General features: G+C 37.0%; 1 protein-coding gene across 6 annotated transcripts in view; it reads right to left on the bottom strand.

Moving 5' to 3' along the window:
• The window catches only part of MITF (melanocyte inducing transcription factor), a 228,217-nt gene that overhangs the window by 100,215 nt on the left and 111,983 nt on the right, over positions 1–16,019 (bottom strand). The window contains exon 1 of one of the 6 annotated variants that reach the window (XM_009445842.5): positions 1,731–1,877. The exons of 4 other annotated variants lie outside the window; for them this stretch is intronic. In XM_009445842.5, coding sequence (XP_009444117.3) covers positions 1,731–1,786 — 56 coding nt within the window. In that variant the 5' untranslated portion in view covers positions 1,787–1,877. Of the gene's footprint in view, positions 1–1,730; positions 1,878–16,019 lie in introns of those variants that run through there. One more of the 6 variants, XM_001138521.8, reaches the window with a different exon arrangement.

Below are 16,019 nucleotides of genomic sequence, written 5' to 3'. Positions count from 1 at the left end.
GTTACTTTCTAGGGAGCCAAAATTCTAGAATGCTGCCTTCTGCTATCATGTTCCTTTTCTTTCCTAGAGGAAAATACAAAACAATTAATTCACAGTGTGTGCTCTCCTAAAAGAACACGCACAGAAAAGTTAATGGGCAATAACTCAGTGAACAAGTTTTGTCAAACATGTTTGTGAAGAATTTCATTCTGAGAGTGTATAAGGGAAGCATGCTCTTATGACAAGTATTTTAGTTAACTAAAAGAATGAAATTCAAAATTAAGAATTAATTTGGCTGTAAATTCAGGTTTGACATTACTACCATTCTTACGTAGAATCAGAATAGCAAGTTTCATTTGTTCACGCCATCCATTATTAATATTAAAAAATTAGTAAGTTATAGAGTATATTTTTGTAGAGAATGAATCACAAAGAGTAGACATCATCTCCCCAGCTAGTATCTCATTAATAAGGCAAAAATTTATAACATTTCTAGCATAGTGACATTTTAAACACATAATTATATATACTTTGTTCATAAAATGCTCTAACATTTTATAGAGGTGAGTAGTTAAGCTGTTATGACGACATAAAGAATGAAAAAAATCTAAAGTATCTATTAAAACAAACTGCAGCAGAAATAGAAGCTCAAGAAATTAGAAATCATTTTTAAAACTACCTTTTATAAGACCTTTTAAAGATGTATCTACTGAAAATGATGAACTTTAACCCACACTTAAATTTATGGTAATTATATTTATATTTTTTAAGAATCAAATTCTAAAAATAGATCTGCTGCATCTAGTATTTTTCCATTATTCTTGCTGTCTTTAAACACACCTTCACAAGCTGCTGAACATAATGCCTTTCTGACTTAATCAGAACCTCTCCCATGACCCAGGAACGTTCAGTAAATAATGATTAAGCTCCAGAGGTAGCTTTTGCATAAGTTGATTTGCTTGAATGCCTATTCACTTGGGGACACAGCTTTTAGCATTGTTTTCAAATCTTATCACCTAACAGTGAAAGTAAATGTTAAAGGATGTGGGGGGAACTATACTCTGTTTAGTTTTTCTCCATTTTAATATTTCTTTGAAATTGCCATTTTTTAAACTTGTTCTACATTTATATGCCAGGCAGACAATTCTGATGTTTGGATGTCTGTTTCCCCTTCCAAGAGAAAAAAATCAATATACAAGAATGCAAAGAAGATGTTCATTAATGCAACTCTTACCATTCCACAGTCAGGAAAAAAAAAAAAAAAAAAGGTGGGGGGAGAAACCAAAAATTCACAGTGTTTACAATGGGAGAGTTTGGACAAATGTTACTACTGTATTAAGCACACTGTTTTCCTGAAGAAAATCCTGTTTTATTCATAACAAAGCTGGGCTGCAGTCTATCTTGCAATCATAAATCAAGCTCTGCTCTAACTCAGATTTTTCAAGCAGTCGGGGTATTTTTGTCATTATTAACTTAAGACCAGTATTCAATTTTAAAGGAGAGGGCAAGGATATTGGGTTAGCATTTCTATCTACCACCCCCACCCCCACCCCCAAATTAGTTGTTATCCTTGTCATAGCCACCTACCAGAGGTTACAGCTGAAGCTGATTAAAGCCAGTGAGAAGTAACAGCTTCAGTATTTTTAACTCCCAATAAACCCTTCTCTTCCTTTATCCTCCCCCTTAAAGAGAAAAAAAACTGCTCCTCTTAAGTGGTCCCGGGATTATTTCCAGAATAAAACTTCACTTACAGATACAAGCTTTCAAAGGAGCATGGCATGAACATCTGAACTCTAAGCGCCTCCATCTTTTTTCCTTTAAGGTGTTCTGCAAGCCCTTGGCGAAGAGTGAAAGTCAAAGTTAGTTCTGGCACTGGCTGTGTCACTAGGGGTGGCTCCTGATAAGGCCCTGGAAACTCCAATCCAAACACAGCTCTGTGCTAGAACGGTGCCTGGTTTCTGTCTGCAACAGCAGACCTGTTTAATCCAGTACCTACTGTACCTGCAGGACAAAAACGCTGCCTCACACCACAAAGAGGGCTACTCAAGGACCCAGGCACGGCCAGGGAGGCAGCCCAGCAGCCAGGCAAGCACCTCGGGAAGCTTATTTAGCCTTACCCAGCTCCGGTACTGGCTGAGGCTTGCAGAGACTGCACATTATTAGAGAACTTAAAAGGAGAGGTAATTTCACATACCAGTGAATTGTCAACACTTACTGGAGTCACAGAATCTAGGAGGGAGGACTGTGGAACTGCTTGTGTCCCCTCTCAGTTTGGGAGCTCTCGGGCATCAACTCATCACACAACTCTAGGTGTTTTGCCTCTGTGCACAGGCATTTTTGGAGCTTGATAATTGAATATGCCCTCCTTGCTGACAGGCTAGAGATCCAAAACAGCATTCCTTACCCTCAGACCCCAAGAATATTAGGAGGGTTGTCCTTGCCCAGTTCTGGTGGAAGTAAAACACAAACTGCTCCTAATTATGGCCACCATCTTTCAGGACACACAAATCGTTAGGCCATAAACTGTGTATTCTTAAGACTGTCATCCAATCTAATTCTGAACACATTGGTATACAAGAAGAAAAATCAGCAATACATGTTCTCAAAAAACACTTTAAAATGCAGACATGACAACATCAATATTATCAAATATTCATGCAGCTCCTACAGGACTCAGCACACCAAAGATGCCCTACAGAGTTATGAAAATATTGTATGTATGTTTCTCCCTACACACAATTCAAAGGTCATAACAAAGACATCTGACACTGACTAGCTGCATACACTGGGCAAGTTACTTCACCTCTCTGTGCCCACATTTATCTCCAAAGTAAATGGTTGGAAAGTAATGCAACCTCTTTCAGCCATAATCAAACTCAAATTACGTGATATAATGAAATTATCTTTTTTTTAACTTCCCTCTAATGCTAGGAAATATCTAGCCAGGAGTCTCGGCCAAACTATTTCTGGTTCTGTTTATTCTCTGCTCATTTTATTCATTCTTTCTTTCTTTTGTTCAATAAATATTTATGGAACACCAACTGTGTCCCAGGCATTGTGTAAATGCGTGGAGTTTACAGTCTAATGGGAAACACATATTAAATAATCACATAAATATGTAATGAAAAATGTCATAACTGCTGCAGAGAGGTGAAAAAGTTAAAATTTAAGGGTCAGAAAAGGCTTTCCTTAGGCAGGGACTTCTGGTCTGAGATCTGAGCTGGGGAGAGGAGGAGTATAGAAAAAATGCTTTCCAGGCAGCAGTAACAACATATGTAAGAACTATGAGGTGGGAAGTTGGCAGGCAGACTCACTATCACTGAAGGACATAGTATGAAGGAAAAACATGGTGCCCGTGAGACCTACACAGTGACCAGGACCAGACCATGAAGGATCTGGTAGGCCAGGGAAAGGTCACTGATTCTGTTTCAAGATGAACAAGAAACCACAGAGAGATGGCAAGCAGGGGAACGATGAGCTCAGATTTGAGTTTTTAGAAAGGTCTCTCTGGTTGCTATGTTGACAGACAACTAGAAAACTGGCAGAGTTAGCTACTGCAATAGTCCTGGTAGGAGGTGATGGTAGCTCATGGGAAGGGCAGATGTGCAAAGTGGAGAAAAGTGGGCAGATTGCTCGTAAAACTAAGGACCAATAAATACGATTAGAGGAGAAAGTTCATCAACAGCAGTCAATGAGCACTTTCTACATGCCAGGTACTGTACCAGGTATTGGGGTAAACAGATGACTAAGATGTTACACTATTTATCTTACTAACCTATCCCACCTCTCTTTTCCTGCCTCTAGCACAGTTTGGCATGAAAATCAAGAACATAGATTCTGACGTTTATTTGTCCAGGTTCAAATCTCACCACTTACTAATTCTATGACTTTGTACAAATTTACTAAATTTTCTGGGCCCCAGTTCTTTCACCTGAGAAAGGAGAAATAAGTGACTACCCATAGGTTATTGTTAGAACTGAAAGAGATGACAAGTAATGTGTTCAGCATTGTCTCTGATGCATAATAAATGCTCAATTTTTAAAAAAGCTCTTACAATTACAATCATGGTTAGTGCTACCTGTCCTGTATTAATATTGACCAATCTAGAGAACTAAGAGAAATGAGACAGAGTGAAAAAAACAAATGAAAAATCAAGAAAGTGGAAGAGCAAGAAATAAAGAAAGGATAGGGAATAACCATATCAGAAACTTTAAGGGATTATTTTCTAAAAAATCAAGCCAGGGACAGTGGCAGATGCCTGTAATCCTAGCTACTTGGGAGGCTGAAGTGGGAGGTTTGCTTAAGACCAGGAGTTCAAGACCAGCCCAGGCAATGGAGACCCCATCTCTTAAAAATAAATTTTAATGAAATAAAATAAATAAAATTTCAAGCCAGATTTCCTCTCTCACCTTAGGCACTATTTAAAGCTGAGTAAACCTACAAGGCACTCGGGTACATTTTAGAACTGAAACTCTGATTTATTACATGCTCACACACAGGGAAAATCTGTACCCTCCATGAGTTCTCAAATGTTGATCACGAAACCAATGGTATCAATTCCAGCCATTCCCGAAGGGGACATAATGTGATGCCAAATATTCCCCTGGCAGGTTCAGCCAGTAACATCACCTGACTTTTTATGTTGGACAATCCACCGCCTCAAGAAATATTTCTATTGACAATTTACACCAGTACTTTAGAAAGATCTACCTTACAGTACAGTTCTAAGGGAACCTTCTTGGATACAGCAATGAAACGTCCACTAGCAAATGGACCAAAGCTTGGCTTAAATATGAACACAGGCCACCATATACAAAATTCATGAGATGTTACGTGCATTTCCCAGCACTAAAATACTGCTCCTCAAGTCATCACCCAAATTAACAAACACATGTCTTCTGGATATCAAGAACCATGTCCATTTGGTTTAATGCTGTATCCCTAGAACTCAGCAGAATAAACAGTCCATGGCTTGATGAATATCTTTAAAATGAATCAATGTAATATGTAAGCAACTGTCTTGGGCACATCTGTACTATTCAGATGTGCTTCTTGAGTTTGTATACATATATGTATATGCATATGAACACACACACATACACAGAGGGAAAGAGAGAAAGAGAGAGATACCCAAATCCTAAGTTTAAACACAGACTAAGAATTTGTAGTGTGGGCCGGGCGCGGTGGCTCACGCCTGTAATCCCAGCACTTTGGGAGGCCGAGGCGGGCGGATCACGAGGTCAGGAGATCGAGACCATCCTGGCTAACACGGTGAAACCCCGTCTCTACTAAAAATACAAAAAATTAGCCGGGCGTGATAGCGGGCGCCTGTAGTCCCAGCTACTCGGGAGGCTGAGGCAGGAGAATGGCGTGAACCCGGGAGGCGGAGCTTGCAGTGAGCCGAGATCGCGCCACTGCACTCCAGCCTGGGCGACAGAGCGAGACTCCGTCTCAAAAAAAAAAAAAAAAAAAAAAAAAAAAAAGAATTTGTAGTGTGGTTGGGGAGGAAAAAATAATATCAAAAAAACTAAGCACAAAATGCAGCATAAAAACATCACCAGTACTCCAGTGCTTCTGAAATAATAAGTACTACTCTTTGCCCTAAATTGCAGCAAATCAACTACAGTCATCAGAATTCTTACTGACCCTTTAAAAGCTGAACCTTAACTAAAACGGGATTTAAAGTAATCAACCATCCAAGTGACAGCCAACTTTTTCCTTGGAAGCTAAACTGGGTTTCAGAATCTTTTTGGAAGGAAAAATTCAATCACTGCTTTGAACAGGTTAGAAAAGAGATAAGGGATTTTACTTGTTATCCTGTCCAAGACTTAGCTGAAGAAAAGTAATGCTACTGTTTTATCATAGCTCAAAATTCTTCTTATTTTATTTAGGCATTAAATGTTTTATTGCCCAGCCCGAGCACACCATATTTTCTTATATTTTTTCTTCTGATAGTCATTTTTCTTTCCAGTAAACTCATACTTCTACTCAATAGCCCCACAACAGTTAACACTTGAGAGCTTACTATGTGCCGGGTCCTATGTTGGCCCAAGAACTACACACAATTTAAGAAGCATCTACTTGATCTTGGAATGTTTCATTATGATCCCAGCCAATGGTTCCCAAACCTGTCTTCCTATCAGAAGCACTTGAGGAGCCTTCTCCTTACCCCACCTCCTTAAAATAAATACAAGAGATTTAAGAAGTATAAAGTTCAAGGATCTTTCCCCAAACAAATGAGTGAGTGAGATTCTACAGGGGTACGGTTTAGAATTCTGTGTTTTTAAAAAATGATTCTCATAGGGGTCTAAAGTGAAGTCAAGTCTAGAAACCACTAATATATAATATAACATTATAATATATATAGCTATATATAATATTATCTATGTAAATGGTCTCTTAAGAGTGGCAGGAAAATACTCAAGAATGGAAGCTCCTTTTATTTATTGAATAAAGAAGTTACTCATACATTTTAATTCTTTAAAATATCCATGTGGAATGTTCAATGAAAGCCTTATTGTGGGATAATTAAAGAGTTTCATCAAAGTAATAATGAAACTCACAAAGTACTCTCAAGAGTAACACACACATCTCTTTTGTCCAGATGGCCTCACACTCACGTTCTGGGAAAAGTCACATGCCACCGAAAGGCCCTTCAATCCAAACATTTATTAGTTTTCCTAGCATGTGTGTGAGAGGCATTGTTCTCAGCGCCATGGGGAAGACAAGGATGAAGATGCAAGAGGCTCTGCTTTCCAGGGGTTCACTCCAGAGAAACCCAAGACTCACACTCACATGCCAATGGGAAGAGGGTGCAGGGAGGACAGAATGCTAGAGCCCTCTTCTCTCTCCTCTGCAACTCCTTCCCTGGCCTGGCGCCTCCTGACCTGGCAGATGAAGTTTTGCAGGTCTTATATTTCTTCCTCAGAGAGGTCTTCCCAGACCATCCTTCCTAAAGAAGAAACATCTCCTTTTGTTTTGTGCTCTTGAAGCAAGCTTCTTTCTTTTATAGCACTTAATTCAACTTGTAATCCTTTTATTTATCTATTTGTCCTGTGTTCTTAAGGGCAGGTTCCTTGTACTTACCTTTTTCTCAGTGCCTGGCACATAGTAAGTATTTAAATATTTGCTGGATAGATGGATAGAAGGAAAGAAGAATGGATGAATGACTGACAAAAATGAAAAAAGGTCAGATAAGGAAGGATCTATGAAGTATAATTTGAGGGTAGCATTTAATTAATTATGAAGAAAGTCAATAGTCATAAATGGGATATACAACTATGTACTCTTTATTTGCAAGCTTTTAGTGGCTGAGCACAACTCACTTTCATGGAGAAAGTATTGGGGTACAAATTTGCAAGGAACTGGTCCAGCGGCTCTAATTTGAAACCATCACAGCATGACTGAAGAAAATTTGTAATGACTACCTACTTGCAGAAATAACTGTGCAGTAGCACTCACTCACGTTTATCTCTTTCATCCTGTTTCTATTTTTTTCTCCTACCAAGAACAGATCTGCCTGTAACAGTGATATTACAGCATCCTCTCAAAGACAGCTCATTGTCCCCGGAAACCAAGGAAGCCCTTCAAGGTTGAAAAGGGAAATAAAGAAGAGACTAAGATGACCCCACATAAACCTGATTGGGATGCAGCCCAACATTATTAAAGAATGGTTAAGATATTTATACAAACATCCAGAAGGATAAATTAAATGTTTTTAAAAACTGTTTCAAAGAATCTGTCCAGAGGATAAAAATATAGTCTACAAAGAGGCATCTCAAATTCTGTCTAAAGTGAATTTTTAAGCAATTAACAAACAAAAATATATAAAATATTAGCTTGACTCTTTAATATAATAATCAATACCACGGATTAATCCCTTACCTTAAACTCTTTGATATTCTCTCAGTGTTCATTTCAAAATAAATACTTGTTCCTGCATTAAAGGTTATGTAGAGGCTTTTCTTTGTTATCTATAAATGGCAACCAGTATTTGCAATAAGAAAACTACAATCTAGAATATAAACAGAGTAGGTGAGACAACACAAAGTTGGAGAGAACACACTGATGAGATTATGCTGCTTTGATAATATTTTTAAATGAGAAATTTAGTAAAAATGCAATTTACTATCTTATCAAGGTAAGTAAACAGGAAAAGATAAGGCCGTCACCAGTGTGGGGGACAAAGTTATTCACAAGATGACTTTACAATAAATAAAATCTCCACATCAGCACCTGAAAATCATGGTGTTTTTATCTCAATTTATGGGTTAACTCTTTACTCATTTAAAAAGAAAAATGTGGACATATATTTTACTGTTAGTAACTTTTTTTAAGTTATGAAATATTGAAGGACAATAAGAATATGAATGTCTCTGCCTATCTTTTAGGGGTGTTGTGGATTGAAACAGGAGAGTGCATCACCATCATCTTCATCTATAACATCAGTTTCTTTCTTCTTCCAAGCAGGAGTCAAGGTATTATAATATTTTAAAGCAACATGCAATTCAGCTGTAGAAGTGGCCTCCATGGACCACCTTGGCTAAGCTCACAGCCGCTGAGATGAACCCACCCTTCCCTTGATTCCGTCTCATTAGGAGATCCCAGGACATCAGCAGTTCCATGGACCATCTAAATCCATTCTGGTCCAAAGAGGAGCCAGAAGAAGGGACTGAGATAAAGAAGACAGGGATATTCTGCCATCTAGATTTTATAGTCTATTCATATAAATTAAATGTTTGTATTCCAAAGAGTGAGCAGAAGGTAGAGAGACACTGTTTCTTGCAGACAACGATGCCATTGTGGAAGGTGGTATGGAAGTCACTGGTGTGCAAAAACTCCAATATGTATAAGATGTGGTAAGGATCCAGGGCAGTGGTTTCAACCTGTGGGCAGCAAACTTCTGAGAGGTCTGCTATTTAATAAATGTGTCACTCCTATGGATATAAACATGGCACCATTTTTCCAACTGGAGACAGGATAGTGTGGTGATTCAATGCAGACACACACACCACCCTTCGTATCCTAGTTTTACTCTGGGTAAGGCATTCGACTTATGAGTCTCAAGATCTGCATCTATAAGATGGGAATATTAATACTACCTATTTCATAGAATAATACTATGATTGAATGAGATAAAGTATGAAAAGTACTTAACATGGTACAAGAAAAATAGCACTCAATCAAGGTGACACAAGGAGCGAGGACTCTATTTCAAAACATTGTTAGGTAATGAAAAGTCAGCCCTTAGAGCCTCAAAGAACTTTAAATTCTAGGGCAAATAAAAGTTATTATTTGGAGACAATGCTTAAGGTAGTTTTGAATTTTGATATCTTAAGAGGTAGTCCAGATTCAAAATACATGTAAGTTCAGGAAAGGTATAGATAAATTTGTGAATAATATATTCATAGTGCATAACTAAAGACTAAATATTGATGGTATCTGTAACTTCTGATAGTAGACAACAAACTATGTCTTTTCAGTGGCTGTCTTAGCTACAAACCAAATTCTAGTCCAGGAAACCTTCTGCTCTGATTCAGTGTGTCAATCATAATTTTTATTTATATTTTTTCTATGTAAACATACCCAGGAGTCACACAGGAAGTCATGTATTTAAATAAGTAAAACTATAAAAAATCAAACCTCTTTATGCTAAATAAATCACCTTATGTTAAATTTTTGCTAACAGTCAAATTTCTCAAACTTTTAAAGCATCTCAAAACTTACTCTCATACTAATGACATCCTGTTACAGTTATGCTGAGCAAACAGGATTTAAAATGAGAAAAATAATATTTGCACAAAAATCCTTCCTGTCTGTTGATTAATCATAATAAACTCTAATCAATCATAATAAACTCAATGCACATTAGCTTTCTGCATCTAATTGACACTCTAGGGAGTCTTACCTATAATCAAAGTATATATTAATGTTGATAGTAAAATATTCAAATAACCAATATTTTAAATTAATAGTCTGTAATTCCAATGAATATTACCATGAAATAATATAAAAGACAAATTAAATCCTTACTTAAAATACTGTCGTGTTCTTAAAAAAATAATGCCTAAAAAAGCTACTAAATTCTCCCCTTAACATTTACTACATATTAATTACCTGCCAGATATAACAGGTAAGGCTGGTAATACAGATATAGAGAATAATATACACCATAATTTAAGCTTATCTTGCTCCTAATATCAAACAACATTGGTTCATTTTTAAAAGATGTTAACAAAATCATGAATAAAAGAAGGAAGAGTCAAAATTATTAAAATCCATTCATCCACTAAACAAATATTTATTGAGCACCTCCTATGTCCCAGGCACTGTTCAATAGGCTTAAGATGCATAACTGATATATCATGATTATTAAGAGAAAAATGTTCTGGGGTAATGCTGAATGCTCAAATTATTTATTAATTTAAACAGACAATGTGAAAATTGAATGCATTTGCAACCTTTAAACACCATCTACAATGATATTCCCATTAACAAAGATGTTTAGTTTCTATACTTGATCTAGATCACTGCATTTTCATTTATTAGCGTGTTGGGAAAGAAACATGAAAATTTGAAAAAAAAAAAAAAAACCATGAGATCACGTCTCTGCCTTATGTGAAAAAAGAGGAGGGAGGAGAGAAGAGACATGGAGAATTCTTTATCATATTGCCACACTGATAACTGTATCTCATATTTGCATATCATACCCCATGTTTATTATTAAACAAATCTTTTTTATTTAAAGAAAAAACTGGGGGGGCAGGGATTGAGATACGAGTATCCCGTGCAAAATCAAGAGGTTAATGTGCCACAGGTCTGGAGTTTGAAACTCCAGAGCCCACACTTTCCTCTCTATGGTTCTCTGTTCCAAGTTTTTGTAATCTACCCAGTGAGCACAAAAGCCAACTAATTCTAAAATTAGAACCTTGCATGGAGTTGCCTCTTTACTTGTCTGTACCCCAACTAGATTCTGAATTCCATAAAGGCATGAACCATGTCTGTTTAGGTCACTACTTCATTCTTTCACCACATACAATTTCAGACACAGAGAAGGCACTCAATAACTATTCACCAGTAGGTTAAATGATTAATTAATTGACCATAATGGCTTCTCTTGGCCACCTCTAATGATGATCTGACTTAAAAAAAACAAAAACAAAACAGAACAAAAAACACACACAAAAAAACAGAGAATGAAGCAGACTTCCCTGAATATTATACCAAGCATGAATTCAATTAATGGCATTTACTAGAAAGAAACAATGTTTGTCCTCAAATAATTTAATCTAGTTAGAAAAGAGACTAAGAAAATATGAGATTACAAGGAAGAAAAAAAAAGTAACCCAACATATCAACACAATTTATACTTCTTAATAGAAGAAGAAAGTTCTCAAAAAAGGAAATGATTTTTCAAAAAGGCTTTCTAGGGGAAACAAGGTCTTTGGAAATTTGGGGGAAAATGATAGGCTTCCTTTGAGAAACATGGTAAATCTTGAGCAAAGGTTCCCAAAGTGTGGGATACAAGATGATCTCAAATCGAGATGTACAGACTTCACATTAACTAAGCATGGAATCACACAGTGAGAAGGGCCCTTTCAAATTTCTTCCATCTAAGGAAAGTCTCTGTTTGATGCTAATATGTCTTCAATCTCTCAACACTTGCCCTTTGTTCACAATACAGCTCAGACCTCAGACACCCGCCAGTCCAGACAATATACCTAGCAAGAATCTAACAATTTTCTTTCAATTTCATTATATTCATTTTAATACCTATTTCCATTCGTGGCTTCCATGTATGATAACATTTCCTTTAAAACATGTAATATTTAAAGTTCCATGTGGTTTTTGCAAGCAAAAGTAATGAAGTTAGCATGAGAATAGCTAAAATTTAGGAAACACTGATTGAGAGATATAAAGAATGTGCTAGAAACTTTCAGTGGAAACGAGATTAAACACAGCCCCGATATAGTGGCCCACTCTATTGTGGTGAGAGGCTAATAGCTACAAAGAATTTCAGTCTGATAAAGAAAACCATGTAGGGTTCTGAAATCACAGTAAGTGAGCCCAGCCCTAATCTCTCACTAACTGTGGGAAATGAGCATGACTCTCAGATATGATTCCATACAGAAAAAGTGGGAAGCTGGCCAAGTAGGACTGAGAATATCACCATGGAAGTTACACGCTGCGTTTGTTGATACTGCCTGTAAATAAGACCTCTAGCCCAGGGGAAAACAAAACAAAACAAAAAAAATCAAGGCTGTCAGAACAAAATGTCAGGCATGCTAGAGGTTGATGCTTCGATATATAAAGACCTCTCCTCTAATGCTGTGAAGGTCACTCTGTCCTGTGTTATCTCCTGGAACATAAATTTAGCTTACAGTCCATTTTTGTTTTGGTTGTTATCTAATTTCATAATGAAGTACCAAAAGAGATTCCTAGTACAATTTCCCCCCCAGTATTAGCTATATAGTACTTCATACACTAGATGGAGCCAGCTTTATAATGCTTTGGGATTCGTGAGCAGGTTTTGTGTTGTACTTGAAAAAAAAAAAAATCATTACACAAAGTTACGGAAGAGCTGTGTGCTAACTAAATATACTTTAAATGTTTTAAACTTTCATTTCAGAGGTCAAAAGGCCCTATCATTTTAGCATTTTCTATAACTCTTAAGCTTAAATTAATATCAAAGTATCAATAATACTATAAAATGTGTATTTCAAATATATAAATCTTGTAACTCATTGGTATTTAACTTCTTTATTAACATGTATTTATTATTATAGATTTTTAAACTGACAATTTCAAAAAGATATGTGCTTTTTTTTCTTTTAGTTTTTTTTTTTTTTTTGCTTATGGGAAATGGAAGCAATTTTTAAATGCAATGCAATGAGCATGATCATCTCACTTGGACTTATAAAGACTGCCTCTGGATTAGGAGGGGTTTAGGGCAAAGAGAGTCACACGTATGCAGAATGTAGACCATGAGAGCAGAAAAGTAGTCCCTGGGGGGCGGGGGGTAAAACTGATAACGTGCTTACAACATGAGGGCGCTGGTCTCCAGGACCAGTAAAAGTCAACTACCAAAAGACAAAAGAAAAATACCACTGTTCACAGTCACCAACCTAGGGCTGGGATGGGGCGGCAGGGAAGTACTAAGAGGAAGGTAACTTCTATGATTCTCTCCAGTCAGTCATGGTAGCTCACTGCCTTTTCACTGAATTTTAATACTTTAGAGGAGTAATTCTCAACAAGGGACAATTTTGTCCCCACGGGACATTTGACAGGTCTAGAGACATTTTTGGTTTTTGCAAACAGAGAAGCAAGTGCTACTGGCATCTAGTGAGTAGAGGCCAGGGATGCTGTTAAACATCCCACAATGCACAGTATGGCCTTCACAAGAAAGAATATCTGGCTGCAAAGGTCAATATTGCCCAGATTGGAAAACTCTATTGTACAATAAGCACCTCTTTCATACAGAAGACAAAATACAGTCAGCCCCTCTGTATCCATAAGCTCCACATCCACACATTCTGCCAACCATGGATCAATAGTATTAAAAAGCAAACAAATAAAAACAATGCAACAATAAAAAATAACACAAATAAAAACTCAATATAGTATAACAACTACTTACATGGCATTTATGTTGTACCAGGTATTAGAACTAATCTGCAGGTGATTTAAAGTATATGTAAGGATGTACATAAGATATATGAAAATACTACACCATTTTAAATCAGACACTTGAGCACCCATGGATTTTGGTATCCAAGGGAGTCCTGAAACGAATCCCCCAAGGATACCAAGGACAACTGTAGCTCCACCTCACTGTAAACATTAAATTATTAACAAAAAGTTTTAAGTGTATGGGACACAATACATGATTTACTTCAGTCTATCACATATGCCACAATATTAGGGTCAATGGGTCCAGGGATTAATGATTAAGAGGGAAGTGATCAGCTGGGCTCGGTGGCTCACGCCTGTAATCCCAGCACTTTGGGAGGCTGAGGCGGGAGGATCACGAGGTCAGGAGTTCGAGACCAGCCTGACCAATATGGTGAAACTCTGTCTCTACTAAAAATACAAAAATTAGCTGGGCGTGGTGGCGTGCACCTGTAATCCTAGCTACTGGCAGGAGAGTCACTTGAACATGGGAGGCGAAGGTTGCAGTGAGCTGAGATCACACCACTGCACTCCAGCCTGGGCGACAGAGTGAGACTTTGTCAAAAAAAAAAAAAAAAGACGAAAGAGATCAATAAACTGAGGAATAATATTAACACAATGCATCACTACACATCAGTAAACATGAGTGATATGCCTTTACATGGATAAAATCAAGACAGATGTGGAATGAACAAAGATGTCACATAGAATCTTGCCTTATGACCCCATTTATTTAAAGTTCAAAGTATAGTTTAGTGATGTAGTCAACGATTCTAAAACTGTAATGAAAAGCAAAGGAGTGATTAGAACAAAAAGGATGATGGTTAACTAGGTAGGGAGTAAAGAGGAGAATGCCTCAAAGATGAGGCTTCCAGAGGGTTCTATTTTTTAAGATGGATGGTGGGCACATGGTTATTCGTTTTATTGGTCTTTACTAAATGGACAGGTATTGCTTTCTATATGTACGATATATTTAATAATAATAATATTGAATATTGTTAGTAATGAAAAAGTTAAAAAATAAGCCATATAGGGAAGTAAAGAAATGGATACGGCAAGTATAAACTACTCTTTAAAGACATTAAGAAGGATAATAGTGAATTTTGGCATAATTGGCTAAGGTACCACCAGGGTCAGAGGTATCTCTTACTCTTCCTTCCCCTTAACCCTCTACTGAACAGACGCTTATCACATCTTATCTATCAACCACCATCTCTGTTCTCACAGATATTCTGACATGGTGAAACTCTGGCCTGGACTACTAGGTTGTTCTGACAACTTCCCCCAAAATATTATACACCTACTACTAGATAACACTTCCTAAAGCATGATTTTGCTGTTTTCAGGCAACTATGGTCACAAAATTAATGGTTCATCACTATACAATGAATTAATTTTTTAAAAATGTTTTATTTAGACTAGCAATCAAGCACCAACTTATCCTTCTGGACTTATCTATTGTAATGATTCAAACAAATATAAACAACTTATTCTCTAACTCTAGCTGTACACTCTTGCTTGGGGTGTTCTCTTGCCTGGAGTACTACTCTTCATGCACTCACCATCCCTATCAAAAAAACACTACGTATTCTTCAGTAAAATGAAAGGGAGATGTATTACCAAATGTTGGTGAAGAACAGAGCAAATGGCACACTCAGATGCTGCTCCTGAGGGTGTAAATTCATAGAAAGACTTTTGGAAAATGGTTTGCAGTATCTACCAAAAGCTGAACATGTGCATGCCTCATAACCTAGTAATTCCATTTCTTAACCCAAACCAGATAAATTTATATGTGTGTTCACCAAAAAGCATATAGCAATAATGTTCATTGCAACACTGCTCATAATAGTGCAGAACTCTAGGCAAACCAAATTCCCATCAACAGTGGAATGGATAAATGGTGATGTAATCATACAATGGAATATCCTATGAGAATGAACTACTGCTACATACAAACAAGGGATAAATCTCACATACATAATGTTAAGCGAAAGAACCCAGATATGAGAGTACATGCTGTATGATTTCATCTGTATGAAGTTAAATAAAACCCAGACATGATTAATCCATGGTGTTAGAAGTCAGGATAGTGATTATACTTAGAAGAGGGGTTGACTAGGAGGAGGCACAAGGGTGCTAGTGATGCTCTATCTTAGAGATTGGGTGCTAGCTATCTGGTGAAAATTCCTCAGGCAGTGCATGTAAGATGTGTATACTTTTCTGTGGGAATATTAAATTTCAGTTAAAAGTTTACTAAAAATACTTTAAAAATCTACTTATTCTTTAAGACTGTTCCTTGACAAACCTTCCTCACTTTCTTAACAATCTTCCTTGATCCCATCTAGATGCCTCTTTCTCCTCTAATGTCCCAT

Source organism: Pan troglodytes, chromosome 2 (genome assembly GCF_028858775.2).
Source record: "Pan troglodytes isolate AG18354 chromosome 2, NHGRI_mPanTro3-v2.0_pri, whole genome shotgun sequence".
Lineage (NCBI taxonomy): Eukaryota > Metazoa > Chordata > Mammalia > Primates > Hominidae > Pan > Pan troglodytes.
The sequence above is the reverse complement of the archived record's forward strand: the minus strand, read 5'-3'. Positions and strand labels throughout refer to the sequence as shown.